Source organism: Balaenoptera physalus (genome assembly GCF_965194825.1).
Source record: "Balaenoptera physalus genome assembly, chromosome: 17".
Taxonomy (NCBI): domain Eukaryota; kingdom Metazoa; phylum Chordata; class Mammalia; order Artiodactyla; family Balaenopteridae; genus Balaenoptera; species Balaenoptera physalus.
In genome coordinates, this window is record NC_138895.1 from 28,055,274 (window position 1) to 28,081,606 (window position 26,333).

Here is a 26,333-nt window from a genome sequence, read left to right on the forward strand (position 1 = left end):
CAGAATTAAATCTTGCACATTAATAACAGATATCTGTATTAATTCCTTTAGAACACAAATTCACTTCTTCTAAACCTATTAAGTATGTGTTATGTGAAGTTTATTTTATATAAATATATTTTCATCTTATAGTCCAGACTATATTTTTTATATCCTAATGACTCTATGTTGTAGAACAAATGGCATGTCTGTCTTTGACAGAACATAGAGCTGAACCAAGAAATGGCAAAGCCACAGAAGCTCCATTAATACGGTCTCTGGTAAACATAAGGACAGAACACATCTTTGGTGTTTCTAGGGATAGCTAAATATTATTTTCACTTGAAATTACTATATTATTCTTTGAGTGTCTACCATATGCCAAACACAAGTTATTAATTGGTAAACAAAAAAATACTCTCTGAAAATTTACCCCCCGATTAACATATATTTAAGCTTTCTCCTTTGTCTACAATAATGTAAAGGGAAAGACAGTATTAAGTGATGTTAAGAATCTGCACCCTAGAACAAGACTACCTGGTTTCAATTTCTGACCCTGTTAACCTACTACAGTGATATTATGTTAACTTTTTGAGCACTTTATAGATTAAGCAAAAAAAAAAATTGATTTAATAAGAGCCATTGCCTATGTTTGATTGAAGTGTGTTTGTTTTATCATTGTCCTCTTCTTAATGCTTAAAGAAAATATTACCCAAGTATTTAAGTTGGAATTTTAAAGTGTATATTAGAACAGAGCAGGAGAATACAGTTATTTTCTGCTTGAATTCCCAGCTTATGATATACATACAAAATGAGAAAGGAAATAAACTCTAGGATGAATCTTATTGCAGTAAGTTATAGCTTTTTTACTGAAAGTGGGATTTTTTTTTTGAAAACAACACCCAGGATCAATAAATGTTCTTATTCTAGGTTTAGAAACTAAGACAATATTATTTTTCAAAAATTTCTTGAAAATGAAATAAATGCCATATGGATGGGAATTTGGCAATAACCAGAACAGATTTTTTTTTTTTAATGTATCTTGTTTTCAGAATGAGCAAGTCATATATTTTATGCTTGACTTTTCCCCATGCTCCTGTCATTGAGGATACTTACTCCAGCATCTGTGCTTTCCACTGCCATTCCTGAACTGCAGAACATTATTAGAAAAAAAATAGAAGAGCTTGCTGATGGTGTCCACTACGTAGGAAGCTTCAGATTAACTCTCAGCTGGTATTTCACAGTCTCTTTTCTTTCTTTTGTTCTTTCCTTTTTTCATTTTCAAAAACTTAATTTTGTTGTCCTTTCAGTGGCTTTTCCAATATTTCACTATTCCCGTCAGTTTCACCACACTCTTTCTATTCCCTCTCCGTCTAAACCGGGTGATCTCAAGCTCCTTAACTTAAATGGGGATCGTTGAACTCTCTTCACTTTTTTCCTGGTTTTGTACTTTAGAACAAGCAGTTCAGTTCAACAGTTTCCACCGTCTGTCTGCAAGTTACTGTGGCAAGCACAGTCCTCACCATTATGAGGATTAAATGAGATGATCCATGTAAAGCACTTAGCATAATGCCAGACACATAATAATGATAGCTATTATTTCTCTTTTACCCTATTAAATAGTGGGCAAAGATTCAGCCACGGATTATTTGTTTAAAAACTTTTCCTTCAGTTGAAATACTTGCCTTTGAAAACAAGGTATTTTTCCAACTGTTGGAAATTGCCATATGTCATCTAATATCCAAAAATAACTGCATAAAATGGTGGTTAGGAGCAAGGGGACAAGAGCCAGACTCCCTGGGCTCAAATCCCCCCTTTGTCACAAATTATGGGATGAATATCCAGATACTTAAATTTGCCTGTTTCCTCATTGGTTGAGATGGGTTATAAGAGAGTCTATAGCCAGTGTAATAAAGAGGAGGAAGAACATTAATATATGTAAAGTGCTTATAAGTATCTGCACATGCTAAACACTCAAAAATGTTAGCTATGACTAGTTTCATGGTATTCAACATTATTTCAGCAAATATATTGAATCTTTAATCATTATGATTGATTTTAGAACACAAGGCAATTAAAAATATATTCCTTCTAAGGAGGAACAAATATTAACTAAATAAATACAAAAATACAAATAAAACTACAAACTATATTAAGAGCTAGGAAGGAAAACATCCAGTGGACTGAGGGAATCTGATTGACTGGAAAATGGAGCAAGTGTGAGATCCTAAGGATGACTAGGTGCTCTATTTGAATTTTATTTCATTTTACTTTGTTTTGATAGAGGTAATGTTTTATTTCCTGAATATAATAAAATCCAAAGCATTATCTGTGTTGTTTACCTGAATGTTCACTTAGAGTCTTCTCACATGCATCCTAGATTGTCCTTTATTAAGGAAAGCAGGACATTTTTGGTCTAGAGAGATTTTACTGTGGGTTTTGTTTATATCACAAGTGAATTGCAGATCCCAAAGGCTTTTACATTGTAAGATGATATTAGTAGTTGGGATACTAAGGTCCTAGTTTTACTCTTTTAATAACCTTCTAATTATAGATTTCTTTTCCTTTAATTTCAGCCTTTATATTAATGATAAAAGTAATCTGTAATCTCTCTGAAATAACTTTTAGGCTAAAAGCAATTAAGTAGATATCTTCTTGGCTCCTTAGAGAGAAAATAGACTAGACATGCAGGAAAAACTTTGTCATTAAAGGCCCAGGTAACTGCAGTCCTCTAATAGTACAAGGAATTGGACTCAAGTAGTGGCATATATTATAAGGTAAAAACATTTTGATCCAAAATTCCAAGTTGTGTTCATAATTGGTGAACTTACCAAGAGGTTATGAAAGCAAAACCCCACAGACTTTGGAGGATTAGGTGGCAAGTTCACTAAAAGGAAAGGCAGGAAGAGGAATCAAAAAGAAAGAATGAAACAGAGAAGAAGCAAAAGGGTTAACAAAGGTCTTGCTAAAGAAATATTTACTATAATTCCTTTCTCACTGCTATTTTATAATACTAATTATATATATTACTAATTATATAAATAATAAATAAGTAATTATGTACTGAAATTTTTCTAGTTCTTCAAAATCCATTATCAAAATTAGAAGTCTCCAACAAAACTGTCATGTTAAGACCAAGAGCAAGTCCTGGGAATTTAAAAACATTTAGGTATTTTAAATATTTTCAGGTACTTTCAATATTTTTTAAGTTATCCATTTCTCAGTTATTGTTATACCTTGTGTAACATTTTCATTAATTTAAAGATTATAAATGAATATTATGTTTATTTATTTAGAAATATTACAGTTTTTTTGGGGAAAGTAGGTATTATTCTAACTGGACACTATATGTTTGCAGAAGAAGGAAAAAAATTCCCTCTTCTTATCAGACACACCTATATTGATACCCAAATAATATAGGTTTAGAAATGTTTTTGGATGAGCAGCTTAATTTATTGGACATTCCAACATCTTTCACCGTAAGTTTTGCATATGAAAAAGGAGAATTTGTCTCACTTTGTCTCATTTTTTCATGATTCTCTGGAATGTATTCCTTGTAGAAAGCCTTATACTTAAAGTTGTCAAACACAGCTGATCTTCAATGTCTTTCTTATGTTTTACTCAAAATGAAGGAGAAATGCATAAGGTTTTATATGAATTGAATAGATAGTCTTCATTTTACGAATGATTTGCATATAGAGTGAGTGTTATTATAGGGAGTTACTAATGTAATCAAGAAGATCATTTTCTTGTTCTCTGTTTTAAGTCATGATCCAAATCTTGCATCAAGTATGTAGCTTAGAGTTTCCTGATTGGAATGCATTATTATTTCTAATCTTATTTTTCTTTGTATGTCTTATATGTCAGTGGGGTTTTCTACCTATTGAAAATCTCATTTTGGTATGCTAGATTTTTTATTATATTTAATGTAGTCTCAAATCCTTTTAAGTAAAGAAATCTTAATATGAATTTATAAAAGAATGTAATTAAACATAACTTCTGGTGTGTTAAAAATATGGTTTCACCATGTTCCTCCCTTTTGGTCCCCTATGAGATTTATTTTCTCATAATCTCATAATAACATTTTACCACTTTGTAAATTGTCTTGAAAATTATATTCAACTCTGTTGATATAAATTCTACATCAATGGTTATTCTTTGTAGTAAAGAAACATTAACACTATTTTTGCTGTTTTTATTCACTTTTGGTCTATTCCTGATGGTCTTCCTTCTATTTTATTCGTAATACATTAATGTGAATTTCCCAGGAGAAAGTTTGCTGAAAATAGCCTATATGACTGTGGCTTAGAAAGTCTACTTATGTCTGTGTTTCAAATGGCTAAATGTCCTTGGTTTCTATAATGGCAGGAGAAGGGAAGCAAATGAAGAGGTAGACCAAATGTAACAAACTGATGCAAAACATAGTTAGATCTTGTATCAGTATATTATTCCTATGTTTTTGTACTTTTCACTATGATTTTATAGCATCCAAGGTAAATGATATTAAGTATAGTTGATGTACAGACTTTTTAATATTCAACTACCAACATTTACATTATTATTAAAAATGTAATAAAGTTCAGGTGCCATTTTATCACTACAAGTGAAGTGTCTGAATATCTGAAAAGAAGTAACTTTTGTTTCTTTGTTTGTTTGAATTTTTTATGACTTGCTGGTGTTTATACTTTATTTTCCCTCAAAATAATAAAAAATGTTGTTCTGGGAGAGACCTTAGAGGTCCATACTGAAACTCAATTATGTGGCCTAGGAAATCTGGAATAAGAGAGGTGATTGTAGTGCTTCTGTGTTCTGGTTTCCATCCCAGTACTATACTGGTTCTCATCTCTGGATGTATATGGTAATCATCTGGAGCTCTTTAAACAAGATTAGACCTATACCCTAGAAACACTGAAATCCAAAATTCAGAGTGGGTCCTAAGTATTCCTAATTTTGAAAGCTATAGGTGATTGTGATGGACTGTAAGACTGAAAACATTTATTTAATGCATTTAATTTTCCAGAAAGAATATAGGACTCAAGTGATTTCTTACTAGCAGAATTGAAATTAGAATTAGGCTACTTGATACTACCTTCACTATAAAATACTGTATCTGTTTTTAAAGAATGGATGTATTCTATTCGAAGACACATTTTCAGTTTAACCACAAACTTGGTAAACAGTTTCCTTGCCTGGATCCACCAGCCCGCTCTGCAATTCTAACTGAATTGTTAAACTCCTCTGTGTCCTAGAGGCATTGTGTCCTTTTGTGCAGACCATATCTAGAAATGAAAAACTGATATTCTTGTATAGTTAACAAAAATAAATTACTGAGTTGCCATGACAATATTACTTAATCATTTAATTATGTGTATCTTTGTGTGTGAATATAGAATTTTTATGTGTAATTTTTATAGGAAATGCACTGATCCTCTGTTATCAACACACTTCTTTCTCAGTCATTCATTTATTCATTCACTCACGAAGTATTAAACCTTTAACACATCTGTTACTCTTGGATACCAACGTCAGTCATCAGACTTTTTCAATGCCAACAAAACTTAAGGGTCATTTAAAGATGAATGATTAAGGGTCATTTAAAGATGAATTAAAGGTTATAGATATCTTTGTATCATACAAATGTACTGCTTATTTGGCACTTTGAGATTTCTTACATAGTAATCACCCTTTGGCAATGAAAGAAATTCTGTTCTTCATATATCCACTAACTTTTTATTCACTCAATATTTATTGAGCATTCATTATGTACCAAGTACAACATAGGAGCTGGGAATACAAGATGAGCAGAATTATACCTCATTCTGGTCCTCTTATGTATACATAAGAGCTACTGGTTAAGACAGACATTAAATATAACAAATAAATGTAGAATTCAACCCGTGATAAGTGAAGTAGCCCAAGGAGCTAAGCTAGTCTGTGGTAGGAATTGGGCTGGATGAAGGATCCAAGGAAGGTAAGGCTTCCCTGGGATGGTGGCACTTAAGTAATCTTCAGATGATAAGGAGGAATTAAACAAGCAAAGAGGATGGAAACTGGCTCTCGTATGAAGAGAGAAGAGTAAATTCAAAGATTTGGTACTTTCAAGGATATGGAAGAAATAAATGGAAAGTGGGATTTTTACAGGTATTAATTTGAACCATTTTTTGTAGGTTTTATTACAAAATCACTCTTACTTTTGTTTAGGAAACATATCGAATTGGTGAGTTCAGTTTTGCAGAAGGTCATCAAAAGCTAGGGTGACTGTTTTCCTTATTTGCCCTATTGTAACAGTACTAGGGTGCACTTTTCCAAACTTAATTACTAATAGTGACCTTTTACTCTCAAATGTGTTATAGCTCGGATGATACATTTTATGATCAGTCTATCTAAAATGAAAGCCAAAATTGTTTCTTTTTTTAAAATAAGTTTATTTATATATTTGTTTTTATTTTTGGTTGTGTTGGGTCTTCGTTGCTGTGCACGGCTTTCTCTAGCTGCAGCGAGCGGGAGCTACTCTTCTTTGTCGTGCACCAGCTTCTCATTGTGGTGACTTCTTTTGTTGTGGAACACGGGCTTTAAGTGCACAGGCTTCAGTAGTTGTGACTCGCTGGCTCTAGAGCACAGGCTCAGTAGTTGTGGCACGTGGCGCACAGGCTTAGTTGCTCCCTAGCATGTGGGATCTTCCCCAGACAGGGATCGAACCCGTGTCCCCTGCATTGGCAGGTGGATTCTTAACCACTGCGCCACCAGGGAAGCCCCCAATATTGTTTATTCTTGGACCAAGTTACAGAAAAATGAATTCTTGTGAATGCATACCCTAGGAAAACACTGCTTTCTTAGATGTTTTATATAATTTCTTGCTATAGAGCAATAAGCCACCAACCAACCAATCAGTGTTTAATCTTTTTCCTTCCCTTTCTTCCTTTTCTTCTTTCAAAGAAATATTTGAATATTTATAGAATGTCTGCACTGTGCCTGGCCAAATGCTAGGCAATGAGTACATAGCAGTGAAAGAGGAAGAGGAAACAAAATGAATTTGAGGAGGCTTTTGAGACAGCATAGGAACAGCTGTAATATGTGCACCAGTTAAGAAAGGAAAAAGAATATTTTTAGAAACATTCCTGGAGAGTAGTGTCCATTTCTTGGTGTTCCAAAAATATGAACTGAAAAATTCTATTCTTCCAGATTATTTATGCCCAAAGCTCCAAGAACCATTTTGACGAGGTAGAGTAGAAATTAGAAAGTCCAAATTAGACTACACAGTATTCAGTAGAAGGAAGAAGAATGCTGGGAACAACCTCTTGTAAAGCCTGGACTATTTTCTTTTGATAGTGACACTGCTTTTCTTTTGGGTTGCAACAAAATTCAAGGGGTAGAAATAGTATCACAAAATCAGAAGCATTTTGTGTCCTTTTTCTTCTGTGGCATGCTTTCCTAGGTGAATTGAGTTTGTCATGGTCCTCATTGCTGGGACCATAGCCATCTTTCTTTCTTACTTTCACTGCATGGTATGAGATTGCTACCTTCAGATAACAAGGTGGGAAGGGGGAATGGGTTCCCTCTATGCTAGATTCCCCACACATGTATCATGATATCTCAGGGGAAAGGAAACAGGCAAGACAATAGGCCCAGCCCAGAAACACACTTCATGTTGATATGTATCTTGCTCAACTCTCCAATTCTCTCTTTTCACCATGAACTCCATTCTGCTTTAGCAAACTCACTCTTTGTCATCACTTCTGGTTTTGCTTTCATTGTTCTGCCTGGAACTCACTGTCTCTCCAGCCTTTTCAACTCCTTTATCCAGTTCTGCACCTGTAGCACCATCCTTCCTACCTTCCTTAATCTAATAGACTTACTTGTCTAGTCCTATACAGAGATGCCTATCAAAATTGAAAATTCAAATTATGATCTTAACTTTTACATGTTCTTCAACAGCTTCTTGTTTGATTTTACAAAACAGCAATTCAAACCTTTTCCCTTCAGCTAATTATCAAACTCGATGTCCTATCCTGACTCCAGTGGAAACTTGATCAGCCCAACGGTGGGATCCAATTGCAGGATCAGTTGTTAAGAAGCAAGATTTGTGTGTGTGTGTTGGTGGGGGAGGGGGGGTGCTTGGAGAGTAACATCAGCAATTGACAACTTGAGGTGAGAGGTAAATCTAGGTTTGGTTACTACCATTGCAGCATGTGTGCAGTCTCACTTGGGGCAATGAAACTGGGAAATAAAGCGTATCTATCTATCAATCTATCTTTCAAAGTATAAAGAAATTCAGGATAACAGTACATCTTTTTACTTATCTTTGGCTGAAAATCTCTCCAAATATCTTCCTGAACTGAGATCCAGGGCCATTTTACTAATTTTGAAGGTCCATTTACTAAGATAAAAAACAAAGAGGAATTTCACCTTGGTTATTCAAAATGGAAAAGGGCAACTGTGTATGTGGGAGAAGACTGAGTGTTAAAAGCATGTTAACAGGATGGTATGTACCACTGTTTGCCTCAGCAGTTAGAATAGGCTGTCAACCAGAAGTCCAGACTTTGCCTCAGCCCTCCAGTCCTTTCTCCTCACTCTCTCCAGAGTTTTTTTTTGTATAAAGAAGCTGATAGTGTGGTATTCTTATTGTACTTTATTTAGGAGTGGTTCTCAAATTTAGACTTCCATAGAAGCACCTGGGGAACTGGGTAAAATGATGATTTCTGGACTGCATCCTACAGATTTAGATTCTGAGCTTGCCCAGTAGTCTACGTTTTAATTAAACATTCTGTTTCTCTATTGCTACTGCTCCAAAAATCACATTTTGAGAAAACATTGACCTACATAATGATGTCCAAACAAATTTACATGAAACAAAAGACCTTTCGAAGTCCATTCTTTATTTTCATTTTCTGCTCTCTGCCCTTAAATATTTTGTGCTTATGTATTACTTGTCTTCTCATGTTCTCTCTCCACTCTGTATGTACATATACATATGTGTATATATACATATATGTACATACGGAGAAAATCATTCAATATACTTCGCTCATATTGAAATTATTTTAAAAATGAAGATTTCTGAAGAACATATAAACTCTTAAATTATTATTTATACCTTCCTTTAAAAAACATATTATTATTTCTCAAAGCTAATATTAGACTAAAAAGACATTCAGGCGGCCAGATGGTCATTGATCATAAGAGCTTTTGATTCCACATTCGTAAAATTTCCATCACTTCTAAGGAGTCCCGCATGTATTTTGGCTTCATTCTAACATGGGCTGTGAAAAATTGGTTTCAATTCAGATTTAAAGTTTAAATGATTTACTTCCTTTTGTCTTACGTAGAATACAGTTAGTCAGAAATGGCTCATGGTTAAACAAAATCTTAAACACAGAGCTCTTGTTCTAAATGGATTTAGTCAGCCTTAATTCAATTAAAGATTTCTCTCTTTCTTTGACCCTTTGTCAATGTCTTTGCTTATTGCTTCCAGAAATTAAGTTAGAAATTTTGCTATAATATCTCTATCAATTTGATCCTTTTTTTATTTGCTCACAATACATGCTCACTTGTGCACACACATGCATAGAAACACACACAATGTATTCATGAGATGAATTCAGAAAGATAAAATATATAAGTGGGAAGTTACCTGCTATCATTACCATAGGACCTTCCACTTTAAATCTCTTAGCTTATCTAAAAAACTAGAAGTTAAATATGAAGGAAATGAAGTGTTGGTTATGTCTACTAAAACGTTACAATTTATAATTCATAAACCATTTTTAAGATAGAACAAACACTATTTTAAGGGAGAAATCGCCTATTGATCAATTTTTCTTCTCTTATATATTTTCTTGTGTTTATTTTCACATGAAAGATTTATGGGGGTTTCTTTTCTGTTCGTTGTAACAAAATTTATGGCCACTTTTTGTTATCCAAAGAAATCCAAGAAAAGCGAAACAAAACCAAAACCCCTTCTGATAAGAAACGCAGAGTGCCTGAGTGAGAGGTGTAAGGAAGGGGCAGGAAGAATCATATTCTATGGTTTAATGCTCTGGGCTTACAAAAGCGTGGTGTTGGAATGGTAATTGGATTTCTGAGCATTGCTTTTGAGAATAGACTGCTTAAATCATTGAAAAGGAAATCATTGCAGAAAAAAAGCAGTGAAGAATTGCACAGACTGTTTGAGTACTTACAAAATGAGAATAACATAAGGAACAATGAAGAACTGGTTTAGTGCTGTTGAGATTTGACATCTTTAAAAACCTGATATTGTAGCTGTAGTTTTGATCTTTATTCCATTGTTGAATAAAGTTCCAATGTATTTTGGACCAATATCTTAAATAAGAAGTGAAATAAATGAGACCTTTTAAATGTTTTTAAAGAAAGAAACAACATTTTTCCTCCAAAGGCTACCTTCTACTTCCACATGAAAAATAGATGTGGACAAGTATACATCTCTATTTTTAGTTTGTTTCACATGTTTACCGCTGAGACAGTTTAATTGCTTTTCTTAAAATGTTAGGAGATTCCTAGGTCCCCAAACTTTCATGTTAATAGAGTGGCTGGCACAGAGGAAGCATTTCCCATTTATTTTGATGTGTGTCGGGGGTGGGGTGGGGCTTAGATGATGGAGGTGGAGGAAAATCTAGGTAACAGCCTCTTTAAATCTCCAATTAAATTTCCCATCAGCAATTTTAAGTAAAACATGGCATTTACTAGGCAAATCGAGTTTAAGACATGTCCCCTAGCCCCCTTTTCAACAATACTCACTATCCTTGTATGGATAGCATGGACATGGGCAAAACCCTTACCTTCAGAAAATTTAAATGTATGGCTCCCACCCCACATTTTAGCATTTTGCTGCAGAAGAAGCAGGAGGAAATGACAAAAGGCAAAGCACAGATTTCTACAGAGAGTCTGTTGTGCCATTTTCATGGAGATTGTACAGTGCAGATTTTCACTTCTCCTTGTTAGATTTGTCATAGTAGGGACACTTGTTGAGTGCACACTGTGCTAGATGGTCTGCTAGTTACCTCAGTTCTGTATTTAATGTGCTCTTCCCAACAACCTTTTCCTTCTTTTGCAGTGAGAGAATGGAAAACCCAGATAGTGACGAAACTTTCTCAGGGATGCCATAGCTTAGATTTCAATCCACTTTTAACTTCCTCAAAAGCCCTTCTTTCCCCTATCATGCTGTCATATATTTTAAGCATTAGTTATATTTGAAAACAGTTTTGTCTTTGGGGAATAGTCACTGCTTTCTGGAGATCCTTTTTATTTCTATACTCTGTTGTGAAGTTCAAGTGCAGATGTACTCTTCTTTTTTGTTCAAAGTGAGGAAAGAAAGTCACTGACAAAGTGGTAATGTGCAGAGACTAGAAAAACTTTCTTATTCTCCACCTGAGACCCAGCTTTATAGAGACAGTAAGAACCACTGTGAGAAAACAAGTGAGCGTCAGTGGCTTCCTCTAGTATAAAATTTGAAATTATTTCATGAAAGGATTTTCAGGGAGGAAACTTTAGAAATTAGGAGTTTCATGTTTTATCTGTGAACGATCAGTTCAGATCAGGGTTTAAGTGCCTAAATAACCAGCATTAGAGAGTTACCCATTTGAAACAAACATTCAAATACACTTCTCTTGTGCCTAAGTAGTATGTTTGTGCTTTTTTATTCATCAAAAAATATTCTCAGGGTGTAAAATCAAGATAACATTGTAAAAATTATGTAAAATTATCTAATTATGTAAAAAGCTATTTTATTAAATCATACAGCATAAGACACAAATGTACTTTTTAAAATAAAATTATGAATAACAGTTTTGAATTTTTTAATATTGTAAGCATTATTTATTATAAAATTTCCTTACTGGATAGATTCAGACTATGTAAATAAAACATATATAAATTACTTACTTTCAAAGCAGATTACAGTGATCAAGGAAATGTTCCTCTAGCATGTTTCTTTTAATTTATTTATTTTATTTATTTTTTATTTTTGGCTGCGTTGGGTCTTCGTCGCTGCACGCCGCCTTTCTCTAGTTGCAGTGAGCAGGGGCCACTCTTCATTGTGGTGCATGGGCTTCTCATTGTGGTGGCTTCTCTTGTTGTGGAACACAAGCTCTAGAGTGGAGGCTCAGTAGTTGTGGCGCATGGGCATAGTTGCTCCGCGGCATGTGGGATCTTCCCGGACCAGGGCTCCAACCCATGTCCCCTACATTGGCAGGCGGATTCCGAACCACTGCGCCACCAGGGAAGCCCTAGCATGTTTCTTTTATAACTGGGGTTAGTTTCATGTGTTTCTCACTGTGCCCTGAGATGGGACAGTGCCTGCCACAGCATCGAAATAGCATGTAACTGGGTTTCATGATGTCACATTTACTTTCTGCGTGATATGAGGCTTGTCAGTTAACCTCCCTGAGCATGAGCTTCTCTTCTGTAAAGTAGGGCATTAATGTCTGTCTCATAAAAATTGCAGGGAGAATTAACCTACCAATGTAGTAGTACAGTGATGGTAGTTGGCATACTAAGTACTTAGCACTGTGTCCACAATCTCCTCATCTTTACAGGCGTTAGTATATTTACCCTCAGAACAACCTTGTAAAGTATGTCTGTACAGTCCACCTCCCTTTACATATGAGGACACTGACGGGCAGAGGGTGAGGTTACACAGCAGAGTAGTGTCAGAATCAGTGTTGGAAGCCAGATGCTTTGACTCCATAAATCAAAGTACTATGTACTTGATCAATTTAGTATGCTGACTCCCACCACCTACAACACACTAAATTTCTCTAAAAAGTATCCCTATCTATGTATCTATCTATCTAGTTATGTGTTGAGTTGTGTCCCTCAAAATGATATGTTACAATCCTAACCCCCAGTACCTCAGAATGTGACCTTGCTTGGGAAATGGGTCATTGCAGATGTAATTGGTTTAGATGAGGTCTTAGTGGAGTAGAGTGGGCCCCTAATGCAACATGACTTGTGTCCTTATAAGAAGATGATGTGAACACACAAAGGAAAATGCCATGTGAAGATGGAGGCAGAGACAGAGGCATGCAGCTCCAAACAAAGGAACAGCAAGGATTGTGGGCCACCCCCAGAAGCCAGAAAGAGGCAAAAGAAGACTACCCAGAGTGTCAGAGGGAAGATGGCTCTGCTGACATATTGATTTTGGACCTCCAGTCTCCAGAACTGTGAGACAATAAATCTCTGTTGTGTTAAGCCACCTAGATTGTTAGTTTGTGGTCTTCCTTATAGGACTTCTAGGAAACTAATATATAATAGTTACATAATATTTATATAATATTATATATGTGATTGTAAGCAATGTGTCAGGTATAATAATCACTCCATAAATGTTTATTACTATCTTTTTATAAGTTAGTGGTATGGGAATCTGTGCTTATGGCAATCTTATAAGAAAAACCTCTTCCTATATATCATTTTCTAAAGTTAAAAATCTATAAAACCTTGGAATTCTTGTATACTCCATCAGGAGACAGAGATATATCTCTGTGGACACAGGTGTTTCTTTTCCCTTCAGCCTAGTAGCAAATATACCCAGAACTTGCACTTATGATTTATGGCACCCAGGTGGGCCTCTATATGGCTGTGCCGTATTTATTTTTATTCCATATATGTTATTTTTTTTTTCTGTATTTAGATTGTAAATTCTTAGAGAGGAGGGATTATATTTTGTACTTTTGTAAAATACATAACACCTGAAACAGAATGATGTTTATACATGGTTTTTTTTTTTTTTTTTTCAAATTTTGGACCATGACAAGAACTATTCTTTGAATCAGTGATGTTCACATTGGATGTTTGTAAGTGGGAACCACCATTGTTCAGCTCAATGGTATCTTTTGTTCTCAAGGAGAACATTGCACGAAGGTATATTAGTGTGTTAGGGCTGCCATAACAAAGTACCACAGACTGTGTTGCTTAAAACTGCAGAAATTTATTTCCTTACAGTTGAGGAGGGTACTCTGAGATCAACATGTTGGCAGGGTTGGTTTCTTCTGAGGTCTCTCTCCTTGGCTTATAGATTGGCCATCTTCTCCTGTGTTTCCATGTGCTCGTCCTCTGTACATGCCTGTGTCCTAATTTTGTCTTCTTACTACTAGGGACACCACCTTAATGACCTCATTTTAACTTAATTACCTCTTTTAAGACCTGATATCCAAATACAGTCATACTTTGAAGTCCTGGGGGTTAAGACTTTAACATATGAATTTTGGAGGGACACAATCAGCCCAAAACAGAAGGCATGAAATAGCTTGTGTCTGTATGGATTTTCAGCTGAGGACCTACCTAGCTTTTGAAAGCCCTAAGAAATATTTGAAAGTACAATTGATATGGGTAGCTAAGATGTTTCTTTAAAAGCAGATTTAGTACCATTTCAACAAAAGTCAATGTATATTAGTAATAGAATTGCTTCTCAAACTGGTAATTTTTTTTTTTTTAGGTAAGAAAAATATGTATATTTAAGTTGAGAGATTTGAGATTTGAGATTTCATTTTTGTTGATATTTATTTTGTTGAAATACCTGATCAAACTGGCAATATATGTTTTGATTTCACGATAGTATTGGGTTGGCCAAAAAGTTCGTTCAGTTTTAAGTAAAAATAAAAGACACATTTTCATATTCACCAAGAATTTTATTGAACAATGTATCGCTAACCGAACGAACTTTTTGGCCAGCCCAATACGTGTCTATTATTTCAAGTAATAATATCTCTAAAAAGTAATGAATGGGAAGGATAAACTAATATTCTGAAGATACTAATATGACTATTCTAAAAAATATGACATGACCTCTTCTGTTGCCCTCATTGGATTTTAGATGGACTAAAAATGCATTAGTCTCGGGACTTCCCTGGTGGCGCAGTAGTTAAGAATCCACCTGCCAATGCAGGGGACACGGGTTCAAGCCCTGGTCCGGGAGGATCCCACATGCTGCGGAGCAGCTAAGCCTGTGCGCCATAACTACTGAGCCTGCACTCTAGAGCCCACAAGCCACAACTACAGAGCCTGTGTGCCAGAACTACTGAAGCCTGCGTGCCTAGAGCCCATGCTCCACAGCAAAGAGAAGCCACTATAATGAGAAGCCCGCACACCACAACGAAGAGTAGCCCCTGCTCACTGCAACTAAAGCCCGCCCGCAGGAACGAAGACCCAATGCAGCCACGAAGACCCAATGCAGCCAAAAATAAAAATAATTAAATGAAATAGAAGTAAGAAAAATGCATTAGTCTCTTAAAGGATGCACTGTCTCAGTTTGAGAAACTTGGAAGTGTAAGAAAAACAGCTAATGTGGAAAAAAAGAAAGCCTTTACATTCTTTGATGTGTAGGATTATGTGATTCTAGGAATCTGTGATTATTTCTCTCTGTACCAGATCTTAGTAACCTACATGGATATTAGAATTCATAGCTTTATGTAACTCAAATTTATTTCTGTATGTGAGAAAGGATATGATTCTCTTTCCTAAAAAAACATCTAGTGTAGACATGACATTATCACTCTGTTATTGGTGGAGATGTTGCAAATCTTGGATGAAAATTTCTTCTCAAAGTGGAGATTTATGGTGCTGAGTATATTGACTCACATCAGGCATTACCTGCAAAGAAGAATATTAAGTAATAATTTGTAGTTTTCAGAATATTTACAGAAAATAAGAGAAAATCCCTTACTAAGAGGGGACTTTTAAATTGACTCCAGATACATTACACACATACTAAATACATAATATACATAATATAACTAAATTAGGCATGTGCTATAATTGCTTTATACTACCTGCAATATAACAAGATTGGGTCATGTGAGGTGCTTTCCTTAGATTTTGTCATTTTTAATCTCAACATGTTATAGACCCTATAATTTCCTTGTTCTCTAGGAATCAGATATTCAGAGCAATCACTACCATACTCACCACAGAGACTGAGGCCAGCCTGTCTTCCATGAAGCCTGGTAGCCCCTACTTACTTCTAGAACTGGCCTTTTCTTTCACTCCTCAAACTAGGCATCACACTGTGTTTTAAGGTCAGGAGCCACTCTTCCCTACTCTTTCTTAGCACAGTATCCCCCAGACTCACTCCCTTAGAGCTGTCCTTCTAATGGAGATGCAGGATTGGATGGAGGATGCTTCCTTCTCTGGAATCATTGCTGTGCTGGATTAATAATCTCCTTCCAGCAGTCATAGGAGTCATTTTTATTCCAGCTTTCTCCCTTTTCTCTAATGTGTTCTCCCCACTGTCCTTGTAGAGACACCCCTGTTTTATATGACATATGGTACTTGTCTAGAGGTTGCCAACTCAATTAAATGTTAATTTCAAGCCTAGGTATACATAATACAAGCAGTGACAGAGTTTCTCATGTGCACTTTGATGTAAGCATTGTTTTAGTTTGTTTTTTTGTATCATTTTATTTTGAGGGGCTCTTGTTCCTATAAGCTACTTACATTATCCGTACTTCTGTTTTCAGGATTTTTCTTTCTGCATCATGGAGACTAGATTAATTGTGATTGACATTTTGTTGTTTTTTATACATATGTGATTTTATTCTGATCATAGTTTTCATTTGATTTATGTTCCTAATTTTAATAATTAAAACACAGATGACTATACAAGTATTTTCTTCAGCCAAAATTAATAACATGTCAGATTCTTATGGTTACAGTAAGGACAAATGTTTTTGAAAATGTGTTAATACTTAATTGCAATTAAAAAAATCAGCAGGGACTTCCCTGGTGGCGCAGTGGTTAAGAATCCCCCTGCCAATTCGGGGGACACGGGTTCGATTTCTGGTCCGGGAAGATCCCATATGCCGCGGAGCAACTAAGGCCGTGCGCCACAGCCACTGAGCCTGTGCTCTAGAGCCTGCGAGCCACAACTACCAAAGCCCACACGCCTAAAGCCCGTGCTCCGCAGCGAAGAGAAGCCACTGTGATGAGAAGTCCACGCACCGCAACGAAGATTAGCCCCCTCTCGCTGCAAGTAGAGAAAGCCCACGCGCAGCAATAAAGACCCAATGCAGCCAATAAATAAATAAATAAATTAATTAATTAATTAAAAAAAATCAGCTGATTGGCTATGCCGTATTTATACTTGCTAATCCTTCACTCATGCATACCAATAATCTTCACTGTTTAGCCTCAATTTCAAACTTTTTAAAGTAACAATGCATAATGATATATGCAGTCATAGTTACTTTAAGAAACAAATTTTAAATCAGTACAGTATATGATAGAATGAATATTAACTCATAATATCTCCAATTATGCTATTTTACATTTTTAACTCATTATAATTAATGCAGAAGGTAGGAATTGACTATGAAATTTTATGAGCGAGAAAAAGCTTACAGCATTTCATATACAAGTGACTTTACATTTTAGAGTTTTAGGTAGGTAATCACTTGGAGAATTTATTGACCAACACTAGTGATATTTATTTTCAGGACTTGGAACGCATACATTCTTCAAGCACTGAAAAAGGTATGTATTTGTTAATGGTAAAAATTATCTCTTTTATGACATCTGAAATGTTTTTTTTTAATAAATTTATTTATTTATGATTTTTGGCTGCGTTGGGTCTTCGTTGCTCTGCGCGGGCTTTCTCTAGTTGCGGCAAGTCGGGGCTACTCTTCGTTGTGGTGCACAGGCTTCTCATCGCGGTGGCTTCTCGTCTCTGAGGAGCACGAGCTTTAGGCGCGGGGGCTTCGGTAGTTGTGGCTCACAGGCTCTAGAGCGCAGGCTCAGTAGTCGTGGCGCACGGGCTTAGTTGCTCTGCCGGCATGTGGGATCTTCCCGGACCAGGGCTCGAACCTGTGTCCCCTGCATTGACAGGTGGATTCTTAACAACTGTGCCACCAGGGAAGTCCCTGACATCTAAAATTTTGACATGGCCCTAAATCTGAGAGAAAAAGAATAGAAAAGTGATTAAAAAAAATAAAAGCATGAGTTCAAATTCTGTTTTTTTTTTTTAAAAGTAGTGTCTTCTGAGAAGAAAGTAGAAAAATAATTTCTACTTCACATAGGATTATTTTGGAGGGATTGAATAAGACAGTGGTACATGGCAAGCACGGAGGAATGCAGCTACTCTTAAAATTAATCTGCTGTATTCTCCTGTCCCTGGTGAAGACAAAGCAGTTTTCTGTCCCTATAGTTTTACCTTTGCAAGAATGTCATATGAACGTAAATATACTGTATGTAGTCTTTTTAAAGTCTTGCTTCTTTTTTCAGTTAACATTTGACATTCATCTACTTTGTTCCATGTATCGAAAATCAGTTCCTTTTTATGCTGAGTAGTATTCCATTGTGTGGATATGTCACAGTTTGTTTATCCATCACCGATTGACGTTTTCGCATTCTCACCAGAAATAAAGGAGAGTTTTAATTGCTTGACATTTTTGCCATCATTTAGTGTTATCAGGATTTTGTCTAATAGTTATGTAGTGGTGATGTATTTATTTAAATAAGAAAAGTACATTTTCATCAAGCATATAAAAGTATAAAACAGTCTACAAACTACCTGGTGATTACAAAGTTGTACATTTTCTTCTAAGAGAATTTCACATTTCCTCCTTTACTTCAGACTTTTCAGGAGGAGAAGCTTTGTTGAATTTCACTTTTTTCTATGAGTTTTATAAGGCACTGTGAGATCTCTGAAAATTCAAAATTTTATAAGAAATGATCCCTGTCTTCAGATCGCTCATAATTTATTGGAGTTTGGAGCCCTGAATAGAAGCCTAGGACTATTTAGGAGAGAGACCACAGTTCAGCCCAGCAGTTAAATCCGTGAATTTTGTTGATCGGCCAGTATGGATTTAGAAAGTGGTTGTGCTGTTTATGACCATAGGGCATAAGAGAGATTTGAATGATCAGATTTGGACATTTAAAATTACCTTCATTTTTGATCTAACTATAATAAAATGTAATCTTTTTCAGTTTGCTTTAGAACTCTTAAATGTGGATGGTAATGTATTCAAAATAATGGAGCAGGTAGAATGGTGAGCTGCAGGAGATAGAAGAACCGAGGAAAGAGAAAAAGGGAGGTAAAAAAAGGGAGGTGTTCTGAGTAAAACCTTATGTCTGTGCCATCTTAAATCAGCAAATTCTTTCATATTATGATTTACTTAAGTATCAGTAATATTAATAAAAATTTTAGTCATTGCTCTGACCTCAAAAACTAAGGTCTTTCTGTTGTTTTAAAACCTTCCAGGTCAGCTCCCCACCTCATGCCCATCACAATTCATATCCCATGATAAGCATCAGGGTTTTTTGGGGACAAATGGGCTTTCACTTGTGGCTGTAGTCCTTCAACTGTTGACTCTGTGCTTAGAATTGCACTGCAGTCATTTGTGTGAGTTCTTGATTAAAGCATAAACAGAAACTTCCATTGGCTTTGAAAATTCTTCTCTGGGTCAAAGTGTACTCAAATGTTTTTCTCACAGATACAGGTATACGTTCCTCTGACCACCATTTAAGAATGAACTGAACACAAACATTAAGTAGAAATATGAAAAAAAAAAGAAATGTTTTGTAAACAAATGCTATTTTAAACAAAAGGGAATATCACTGAACATTTGCATATTAGACAACAGCAAAAAAGGCAAAAAGAGAGAAAAGCAAGAAAAGCTATGGAAATGCATTTGAGATGTTTGTTACCCTCTTATGTGGTTTTACTTTACAAACTCTTCTGAAATTTAAATTTTCTTGGCACACACATTTTTGTATAAATATGAGAAAAGACTATAAATATACATCACTGTGATGACACAGTGAAATTTAAGTGGTAACAAAATATATTATGTATGCTCTGTTTTTAAATTAGGATCAGCTTATTTTAGCACTTGCAATTTGATTCTAATTAAATGCTTCAAATTTAAATGCTGCATATAGAATCTATTTTCCTCAGTATCAAAACCTGTATAGGGCTTTTATTATTTGTTCATTCCCTTAGTCCTCAGACAATGGCCATTTTTGCTTACCTTCTACATATCAAGAACTACAAAAAGCTTTGAGGCACAAAACTGAATAATATCTCCTTCCTAACCCCAAGGTGCTTAACTCAAATCTGGGATAAAGTTTCCATAGGAGCCCCTATGGAAGGAGAAGACATACGTTGACTCAGTAATGTCTGGGCTGCAATCAAGGATGAATAGAAAGACTTTCCTATCACAGAAGACAGCATTTAAGGAGAGGAGGAAGTGTTGAGCTGCATGTTTGGATGCAGGCTTGGGGAAGCAGATGTTCTATGCAGGTTTTAGTATTGTAAGGATCAAGACAAGGAATAACAGAAAACAAGTAGGGTTTGGTCATGAAAGAACTTACGTATCACACTACAGATATATATGTTTATCTGCCATTTACTGAGAGGGAGTCAGCATACTATATTGGTCAAGTAGTGGATAATACTCTGGTTTGTGGAGTCAAAAAGCCTGGCTTCCAACACGGGTTCTGACACTCCTCTGCTGTGTACCTCCTCACCTGTGAATGGAGGTGGACATAAACACATAGCTTACAAGGGTTAATTATATAAATGCCTGTGAAGATGAGAAGGTCATCGCCACATTGTTAAGTACTTAGTATGCCAAGTAGCATTATTACATTACTACATTGGTTGGTTAACTCTCTCCACAATTTTTATGAGATGGATGTTAATAACCTACTTTACAGAAGAGAAATTCATGCTCAGGGAGGTTAACTGACAAGCCTAACATCACATAGGTAGTGAATGGCACCACCTAACAAAGCACCATTGGAGGTTTTTTCTGCAATTAGAAAATAACTTCAGGGAGTTTTGCCTCTATGACTCTATGAATTGGGGAATCATTGACACTAGTTAGGTAAAAAGCCCAAAATGAAGACAAGGAGAATAACTAGTGTGTCCTGGATATTTTTATTTTCAGTTAATGTTTGGGAACTCACCTCTCACAGCCTGAAACTTCTGTCTTATCCACCCGTGAACAGTAGAGCTGGTTGGTTGCCTTGTGGTGGGAATGTGGACTGGGACTCTTATCCCACAGGAAGAGCTTGGAATATATGAGTTTCATGCATGTTCACTCAGTCTCTTCCTGTAAAACCCTTAGTTCCCGCTGGTACAGAGTGGGTACTTGGGGCATGCTGTGTGATCACAATCTCAGTGCCTCTGGGAACCAGGCAGACACTGAGGAAAGCAGCAGGTTTAATTCCATAATGGTTTCTTAAGTTAATTCTTTGGATGCAGAACATCTTTCTTTGAATTTTTCTTGAAGTGCACAGCCCCTTTGTTTAGCTTTAATTTTCCCATTTTTGATATTGACTTGTATAGAAAAAGTACTTCACTATCCTCTTAATTCTATCCTAATAAATAAAATAACACAAATTTGACGATGAATAGTGACCTCCAATGCCAGTGAAGTGGTAAAGTATGGCGTGGATGCTGATGAATCGGGAAAAACATGCCATACCTAAGCAAACGTACCTTGTAGTTCTGCCTCACTGCTGATGGATGAGGCCCCAGTATTTTCATTTTTTTCAGTTTTTCAGTGGAAGCTAGAGTAGTGGAATCTTATGTTTTATCTTATTTTTCTTTTTGTGGATACGTAATTAAAATAAAACATACAAAACAATACACTGTGTGGGCCAACAGTATGAGAGCCAGCTAAAACAGGCACATTGTGTAACCTCCCAGTCAGCTGCCTCTTTCTGGGTAAGGAGAATATCAGGAGACTGCTCAGCAGAAAACAGAAATGGTTAGATCTGCATGCTAGACAGATCATTCTAGCAGACCCATTTGTCTACTGTGTCATTATCCTAGAGGTTGTAGTGAAACCATGAAAGAAGATAAAATTTCCAGAGAAATGGAAAAAGTGGGACAATCAAAGACTCCTGGTTGAACCCTAGGCATAACCAATAATGAGAGACAGGCATATAGAAGAAACAGAAGGAATAATCAGAGAGGAGAAATAAGTGTATAAGCAGGACACATCATATGCTTCAGAAGGATCCAGGGAAATAAAGACAAAGTCCTTTGAATTTACTGGGAGATTAATAGGAGGAATTTTGGTAGATGAAAAATGGTAGTGGCCAGTGTATGCTACTCTTTTGAGAAGTTTAGATTAGGAAGGAAAGAATAGGTGTTGAAAGTCAGTAGAAGGGGAATTAGCTATTGGGAAAAAGTTTATTTTTATGAAAAAGACTTAAAAATATTTATTATCAGGGAAATTTCTATAATGCTTACCCAAAAGGTGGAAAGAAACTACTGTTTATTAACAATTACCAAATGCCAGTTCCAAATGTGTTTAGGTTATCTCATTAATTCTCATAACTCTGCCGAAAGCTTGCTGAACATCCTTCTTTTATAGATGTGGGAAATTTAGTTTCATACAAGTTACATATCTTTCAGGAAGTTACGTGACTCTATAATCAATATTTGTCCTTCTGTTTGTTATCCACCCAATAACCGTTCTAGAAAGATTTAAGATAATTTAGAAGAATAGTTAGTACATAATCATGAACCAGGAAAAAAAGTCTGTACTTTTTTCTTTATAGCACACTATCAGAGCGATATATTTGAGTTTTAAATTTTTATATTAAAACTGTATTACATGTTTCATTTGTTTCTTGCATATCGGGAAGAACATATCATGTTCTAGTTTTCTTTGGGAAATAAAACATTAAAAAATGTTTTCTCTCATCTCTTCATGAAATGAAGGGGAAAGGTCTGCTGATATTTAATATTAATTTATATTTTGTTATCAATAATAAATTATGCTATAAAATTTAGAGCTTCATATTTAGTCAGGATCAAATTACCTTCATTTTATTTATTTGAAATGTGTTTGAATTAATTGAAAAAACATGGGCTCCCTCTTGTGACAAAATCAATGATTTTTAAATGCATTTCTGTGCCAAACTAAATCACTCATCTATGCCCTTTTGTTGTCAAATAATATTATATATAAAATTATTTAATCATTTATAGTATTATTTTCTTTGATAATTAATTCTTTCAGTTTTTTTTTAAAAAGAGACCAATATTTGATTCTAATTTGCATTAAAAATGTGTATATATTTTAAAATATTAAATTTTATAGTTATGTTGAAAATACCAAGGAGAAGAGGAAAGAACAGATTTGTCTTCTCTTCTTTTGCATTTTATATGTATTACTATATGTTTCTGAAAACTCTTTGGAGAAATTAGTCCTTGTAATATTTTAACTGACTGGCACTCCAAGCTATGCATACAAGTTTTTTTATATTCTGAATGTTCCCCATGTTTGATAGATGTGCTTGTGTTTCTCAAAATGTGTGGTACTTCTCTCTGTTTTGCTCTGCAATCTATCCATGTGTATTGTTTCTACATTCCCCAAGGAAGCAGCACTCACACTGAACTATTAGGAATGCCCACAATGAGAAAGTCTAACAAGAAAAAATTAAAATTTCAGCTATTTTTTAAAGGAAAGGTTATATGCTATGTTTGCATGTGTGTGCATGAAAGAGTGTAGTGGGGAGGGGGGGAAATCACTTAATAGTTAAATTCAGGGACCCAGCTCTGAAAGGGTCTTTTAAGGTCATCTCAGTACCAGGCTATGAAATAAAAGAACTGGATTTAATCTTGGCCCTGTTATGGACTACCTACATATCCTTGGGCAAGTCATTTTCCTTCTTGGAATGTCTATTTTCTCACCTGTATAATGTAATTAACCCACATCAGTGCTTTTCAACTTATTTTCTGTGTAAACACATCTGTGGGAAATAACATATTTCTATGACTCACTTGAGTATTAATTATTGAGACAATGTCTGTGGGGTGATAGAATAGGGACTTTGGCAGCCTGTGAATGAAGATATCAGGAGTGAGGGCTGTAAAACACAGCCCAAGGCAAACATATGTTCTGGAGCTGACAGGGGTGCCATGTAAGGGCCATTCCCCACTGGTTAATTGTAAACAAGCTAGATTCACAGTTATATAGTTTATATTCTATAAGGCTAAACCATTTTGGCATTGCCATATTGGTAGGTAGTATGAGAACCAGGACTGGGATTTTACTCTCCTACCCGTGTTATTCTTTTTTTATTTCTGTAATTGATAAATGGTCCAGCATTTTGCTGGAGTCATAAACTATAGGTTGTATATTGCCCACAAATTTCAAAAACTTAAATTCAGGGCATGAGCTTTCTTTCCACTCCAAGTGCTGTCAGTCTGCTATGTTTTTGCACAGCCTACTTCAGTCATTTATGTTACTCCTGAGACTCCAGGAGGCCGTTGAGTTTGTGGCCTGAAATGACATATCAGGAATTGGTGTCCATTACCTGCATCACTAGTGTTACATTTTGCCCAGAGAACTTCTATGTCACTAGCATCTCCTCAGGTTGAACGACAAGCTTCTCTAGGGATCAGCCACCAGGTTCTTCACCTGCTCAGGAATGCACCCCACTTCTGAATCATCTTGTCTGGATCCCAACACTCTTCTTAGTGTCATATTCCTGGGCTTCTCTCCTTTTGGAGTGGCACCTGTGTGGACTACTTACCTTGTCTTTGAGTTTCCTTTGATTCCTGGGCTCCATTTCTCAGATTATATGCTGGTCCACAGTCTGTGGCCCATAGACCAATCTTTCCTTTTACTCTGTACCTTGTCCAAGTGCTGATTCATCTGAGATCAGTCAAGTTAAAATGAGCCACAGCAATGGCTAGTGGGATATTTAACACTGTCATTCGTCCACTGCTAGTTTAGGCTAAAAACATTTATTGGATGAGTACAATGTAGTAATTAGATCCCTTTTGCATTAAGAAATTTGATACCAGATGAAACCATTTGTGGGAAGCTCAGGACAGAGAACTGTTTCTGATCCTTCAGAGAGATATGAAAAAATAAGATGGACATGGGTATCTTGGTGTGGACAGCCAGAACTACAAATGAATGTGTGTTTTTGTTTATTCAAGGAAATCTATTGTTTGCCTTCTAATACTGTTTTAAGATTCCACTGAGAAAGACAGACATGAAGGAAGGGAATACATTGTAATGCACATTATATTGTGGGTGGTGGTAGAACATACAACATTTTGTATATAAGCAACCACAGGAGCCCTTATTGTGCATGGTAGCTTTCATGCTGAGAGAAAGATTTTTGTATGGCTTAATATATAAATGAGATTATATATAAGTAACCAGAGTCAATGTCATTTTTGTTGCAGTTATTAAAATAGATAAATTACTAGGAAGGGGCTACATAGGTGAGAGGAGGAACCTTCCATTTAGTAGCAACTACTCTCCAGCCCAACCACCCTATGATACATACAAACCTAGTTTTTTTACCTTAAACCTTATATGGCTTGTGTTCCTGTGCATGTTTGTGAGAGTGTGTGTGTGTGTGCGGGGGGAGGAACGGGGTAGGCAGAGAGTTTAGAGGTTTTTTGGTTTGGTTGTTGATATGTTTAAATTGATGAACAATTTCCATTTGATGACTTGTTATAAATAATGTTAATTCTGAAAAGTTTTTTTTTTTTTTTTGTCTCAATTCAGTTTCTGGCTCCCTACATAGTGCACAAATAATTTATGAAGAGAGATGATGTACAATTTTCGTACAGGATTATTCACACTCTAGAATTTGTGCTACCATAACGAAGCACTGGTAGAGACTGTTTCTTTTTTTCTGCTATAGGGAAATATCAGTAACTTCGGAGTATCACCTCTGTGACTCTGAATTGGGGAATCATTGACCCTAGGTAGGTAAAGAGCCCAAAATGAAGATAAAGAGAGCAGCTATCATGCCTTTCCTGAATCCTGGGGATTTGTACTTTTAGTTAATGCTTGGAACTCACCTCTCATAGCCAGAATATTCTGTCTAACCCATCAGTGAGCAGTAGAGCTCCTGGGTGACTTGTGGTCCAAACAGGGATTGGGAATCTCATCACAGATGGAAGTCTTATGATATACGAGCTTCACGCATGTCTACTCACTCTCCACGTTTAAAACTCTTAGTGCCATGCTTGGTGCAGAGTGGATGCTGGGGTCATGATAGTTCCTTTCTCTTTCTCTCTGCTTTGCATTCTTCCAAAAGAAATTCAGAATATGAACTGCTATAATAGACTCTATTTATCCTCACATGTAATGATAATATGCAAATATCCAGCAAACATGAGATCCAGTCCCTTCCAGATAATGGAACCAAAATATTAAAGGTTTGTGAACTATCTGATTTTCTTCCTGATTTCACTATTTCTATGCTAATTGCAGAATGATCCCCTCTCAGGAGATTAAAAAAAATAAATCCTTACAGAACAGAATTTTGCCTCTCCTAAAATATGTCTATATTTATATTGATCTTTTGTCTTTTTAAATTGCTGTTTTCATTCAGGACAGAGCAGGACTGCAGAA

At 35.8% G+C, this 26,333-nt stretch overlaps 1 protein-coding gene across 12 annotated transcripts in view; it reads left to right on the plus strand.

Moving 5' to 3' along the window:
- Positions 1 to 26,333, plus strand: part of RALYL (RALY RNA binding protein like) — an 881,748-nt gene that overhangs the window by 258,427 nt on the left and 596,988 nt on the right. For 8 of the 12 annotated variants that reach the window (XM_082434024.1, XM_082434021.1, XM_082434019.1 and 5 more), the window contains one exon: positions 17,427 to 17,463. The exons of the other annotated variants lie outside the window; for them this stretch is intronic. In XM_082434024.1, coding sequence (XP_082290150.1) covers positions 17,427 to 17,463 — 37 coding nt within the window. The remainder of the gene's footprint in view (positions 1 to 17,426; positions 17,464 to 26,333) is intronic. 12 annotated transcript variants of the gene reach the window in all.